The sequence below is a fragment of the Mastomys coucha genome, chromosome X (assembly GCF_008632895.1).
Source record: "Mastomys coucha isolate ucsf_1 chromosome X, UCSF_Mcou_1, whole genome shotgun sequence".
Taxonomy (NCBI): Eukaryota; Metazoa; Chordata; class Mammalia; order Rodentia; family Muridae; genus Mastomys; species Mastomys coucha.
This window is the reverse complement of record NC_045030.1, coordinates 75161266-75165341: the sequence shown is the minus strand read 5'-3', so window position 1 is coordinate 75165341 and position 4076 is coordinate 75161266. Positions and strand designations below refer to the sequence as shown.

General features: G+C 47.9%; 1 protein-coding gene across 1 annotated transcript; it reads right to left on the bottom strand.

The window, feature by feature from the left end:
* Positions 1-350: 350 nt before the first annotated feature.
* Zfp92 (ZFP92 zinc finger protein) lies at positions 351-3354 on the bottom strand. The gene is made up of 4 exons (XM_031363952.1): positions 3292-3354; positions 2849-2975; positions 1811-1912; positions 351-1515 (listed from the first exon to the last, which is right to left on the bottom strand). Exons 1-4 carry the CDS (start codon positions 3322-3324, stop codon positions 395-397), a joined length of 1383 nt encoding a protein of 460 aa, XP_031219812.1. The 5' UTR covers positions 3325-3354; the 3' UTR covers positions 351-394.
* Positions 3355-4076: the final 722 nt, after the last annotated feature.

Below are 4076 nucleotides of genomic sequence, written 5' to 3'. Positions count from 1 at the left end.
CTGTCTGTAAACTTCATGGTAACTGTGCCTAGAGTTGGCTGGACATACCTGCTTCCCTCCTAACCCCATCAGGCAATTCTCATGGGTGGAAAAGACGACTCTGTAGAATACAAATCTGCTCACTTGGAGACCCCAGTCACACAGGAACTCACACACCCAAGCACACACAGGAGATCTTTGCCTAGTCAGCTTGAGGAGCCTGCCTATACAATCTCTAGGCATCAATTGTATCATCGAGGACTAGGGAAGGAGCTTTCCTTTTTGACCTATCAGGGAAGGAGCAGGGCAGACTACACTGGAAGGTGGGGGCACTCTGTCATTCTGAATTGCTTCTCTGTTTCACATTGGGGAAGGGGCCGTCCTGCCATTCTGAGCTGCTGCCCTGTTTCTGGCCTCAAGGTGAGGATGGGCCCTGGGGCTTCTCAGCATACACGAAAACTACACTGCTTTCACTGTCGCTTTCCTCTGTGGGCTGGGTTTCCAGATGTTGGCTGAGCGTTGATTTATCCTCCAAAACTGAGGTGCTCGAAATAACAGGCTTCTGTTTCTCGTCATCTTCATCGTCATGGATGCGCAAGTGGCGACACAACAGCAACTTGTTCCCGAAGACCTGGCCACAGCGCTCACACACTTGGGGCTTCTCATTGGTGTCCATGAGCTGGGGCTCGGCGGAGCTACCTTCCCCAGCCTCCTGGGGCCGCTGCCCATGGAGGCCCCACTGATGCTCCAGGAGCATGCGCCGGAACCCCTTCCCTCGAGTGCGGTGCTGGAGCCGCACCCCACTATGCATCATCTGGTGCTTGAAGAAGTTGGCCCGGCGACCAAAGGCCTGGCTGCATTCGCTGCACTCATAGGTCTTCTCGACACTGTGGACTCGCTGGTGTTGGCTGAGCCCCGAGTGGCCTTGGAAGGCCTTGCCGCACTTATGGCATGCAAAGGGCCTGTTGCCACTGTGACTGTTCTGGTGGTGGATGAGCTGCGAGATGCCCTTGAAGGCCTTCCCGCACTCCTGACAGATGTAGGGCTTCCGGCCACTGTGGATGCGCTGATGCTCAAGGAGGTTGGAGCTTTGCTTGAACACCTTACCACATACGCCGCACACGAATGGCATCTCACTGCCGTGGATGATCTGGTGCTTGACCAGGTTGGAGCTGCGCGTAAAGGTTTTGCCACACTCACCACATTCATAGGGCTTGTCGCCACTGTGGATACACTGATGCTCCAAAAGCGCCAAGCGGCGCTGGAACACCTTCCCACACTCGCTGCACTCATAAGGTTTTTCTCTGTTGTGGACAATCCGGTGTTTGATGAGATTGAAGCTGTGGCTGAAGGATTTTCCGCATTGTCGACATAGATAACGCTTATTTGCAATTCTGGAGTGTTGGTACCTTACAAAGGGATTTGGCCTGAAATCATGAGGACGTCTCTGCAATGAGGATCCCGAGGTGTCTCTGAGGAGACCTCTTCCAAAAAGTTTCGGTTTTGAAGTCAGAGTCTTGCTCTTTATCCTATTCCCTGTAATGACAGAGCCACAGTGTCACTCCCCTGGGCTTTGTGAAGTGTTTCCCCTCTTTTCATCTTCCCATCTGGGAAGTAAAAAGCCATCAAGCAGGCAGAAGGGATTGCAGAAAGAGGGTCTATGCTGGAAAGTGGCCTTTTCATCTAGCCACAGCATGGGAAGAGAGCATTAGGAAGACTGACACTCTCACTAAAGAGGACTTCTCACCCAAACTTTCAGTCCACTTTCCTTAAGGCCAGCCCTTTTTATCCCTGACATGGTCAAGTTAGCTGAGGAGGGTGCCTCACTCACCAGCACAGGATCCTGCTGCACTCTCCATTCCACCATCCCTAATCCAGGGCTTCTCCCCTCGCTCCAGCTGGGATACCAGGTTAGGCTTTGAGAAAGCAAATCCTGTTCAAAGAAATGAAGAAAAATAGCACCTTTCTAGCTAAGGATAGAATAATTTTTAAACAGAGCTCAGCCTGTGTCTTCAGAGTGCAAAGAACTCCCCAGAAAAGTCTCCTCTAGTCATGTGCTTGGAGTTAGCACGTTTCTCAGCTAAACTCAAGTGAAAATTCAAAAATCTTTTGGGAAGATGTGTCTACAACTTGCTCTTGATGGTCAGAGAGAACCCAGGGAATGAACCAGTTTCCCAAGGGGTCAGATGACAAGGGTGGTCTGTAGAATCAGAGAGAAAAATGGAAGAATGCTCATTCTTACAAATCCCTACCCATCCCAAAGGCAGTCAGGGAGCCATTTCAGCTAGAAAGATGTCAGCCAGCAAATAGTGTGGCTCTACCTTAGACACTGGTCATCCATACAGCCAAATGAATGTTGCTTTTGTCTGGAATTGGCAAGATGGAAAGCCTCTTGCAGGTGCACAAAGACAGGAGAATGAAGAGTGTTGAAGCAGCTGGAAGGAAGTTGCCCCAGCTCCTGCCTACATTTCTCCAGGCTTGGAAATCAAGTACACTGCCTGGCCTTAGAGTGGGGCTTCATGGCCTGTGTAAGTGGAAGATGTTGCTAACTTCTATAAAACATGTTGAATGTCAACTATATCTGCTGTAAAAAATGAGTCTTAAATGCTGCAAATAAATATTTCAGTGTAATTGCTATCTAATTCTCATTGAAAGATGTTTTGGGAATCTATGATCTTGTGTGGACAATGTGTCTGACAGGTTGTTATTGATTATATTCTGACCATTTAAAAATCTAAGCTACTTAGAAGAACACTTTATTTTTAATAGCACAGCTGACCTACAAGTTATAGGTCAGATAAAGAAATGTACTTACTCTTGGATTCATAGCAATTGACATGCAAGAAAATTCAGAACTAGAGTCACTTACCCACTGACACCAAATGGCTATAGTTCTCCAGCATCACCTGCTTGTAAAGTTTCCTCTGTTTGAGATCGAGAAGCTTCCATTCTGTCTTTGTAAAGTACACAGACACATCTTCAAAAGATACTGTCACCTAAAACAAGCCATTTTTGTGGTAGGGAATTAAATTCCAGGTTAATCTTAGATGCAAATAATGAAACATGGGATCCCTGTCCCAGGAGAGTTCAGCAGTCAGGAGAGACTCAGCAGCAAGAGTCCTGTCTCAGGAAAGAGGAGCAGACAGAAGTAGAAAGCCTAGCAAAGGAAACTCAGGAAAGCAGTATGCTGCATGGGGATGGGGACAGCAAAGCTCTCTCCTGAAATGAGAGGTCTAAGATCCATGCAGCACAAGCACTTGGAAACTTCTCAGGGAAAATTCTGAGACAGTGAGGGAGAGGCTAACCACTTACCTTGGGCCTTGCCCTCAGAAGAATGGCTGCCATTGTCAGGGCTCCAACCACAGCACAGCTGAAAGGCTGAGAGACATGTAAATTGTAAGATCATGCTGGCCTACTGGTGCAGCCAGTGGCTGCTGCAAAGCCAACCCCAGCTTGCTTCAAAACCTGGTTTATTTTTCTTGCCAAATAGTAGCAAGGCAAGGCTATGGTGTATGTATGTGAATTAGAGAGGTTCCAGAAGAGTGGTCAACCTCTTCTCCAGACGCCATAGGCTCAGTTCCTGCAACCTCTGGAAGCTTCACCTAGGCCACTGAGCACCACATTACTTACAGCTTGATGGAGTCACTGCAACAAAGTGTTTTAAACTGGTAAGTCATCCCTCTAACCCCTCTCCCATCCTTCTTTTCTTAATTTCTTTCTGCCCTTCATGCTATCCCTCTCTACAAGGCACTCTCTAGGCACTCATGGATGCTCCATTTATGGTTCCTCTTTCTCTAGTGTCTAGGTCCATGTTTATTTGTTTATTTTTAAAACACCCCAAACACATGCACACAACCTGCAGCTGCAGAGTGAGAGTTACTAGTGAGCAGAAAGAGGCACAGTGAAGTGGGATTTACAGGAGATGGGTAGAGTCTATCTGAACAGGTGATGCCAGACTGAGAGTAGCCATGTGGTTGCAAGAGAACACAGGCAATAAAATGCCCAGGGCACATATCTCTCTCTATGGTCTTGGTTGTTGCTAAGAACTGAGATGATGGACATAAGCAATGAGACTGAGGACTACAAGGAGCTGATTC

What these genes read in the sequence shown, in the direction of transcription:
- Zfp92 (XM_031363952.1), bottom strand. Translation starts at nt 3,324, where the DNA reads ATGGCAGCCATTCTTCTGAGGGCAAGGCCCAAG. An exon ending in TTCTGAGGGCAAGGCCCAAG is followed by an intron (nt 2,976 to 3,291) that starts GTAAGTGGTTAG and finishes GGCTTGTTTTAG; the next exon opens with GTGACAGTATCTTTTGAAGA. An exon ending in TAGCCATTTGGTGTCAGTGG is followed by an intron (nt 1,913 to 2,848) that starts GTAAGTGACTCT and finishes TTCTTTGAACAG; the next exon opens with GATTTGCTTTCTCAAAGCCT.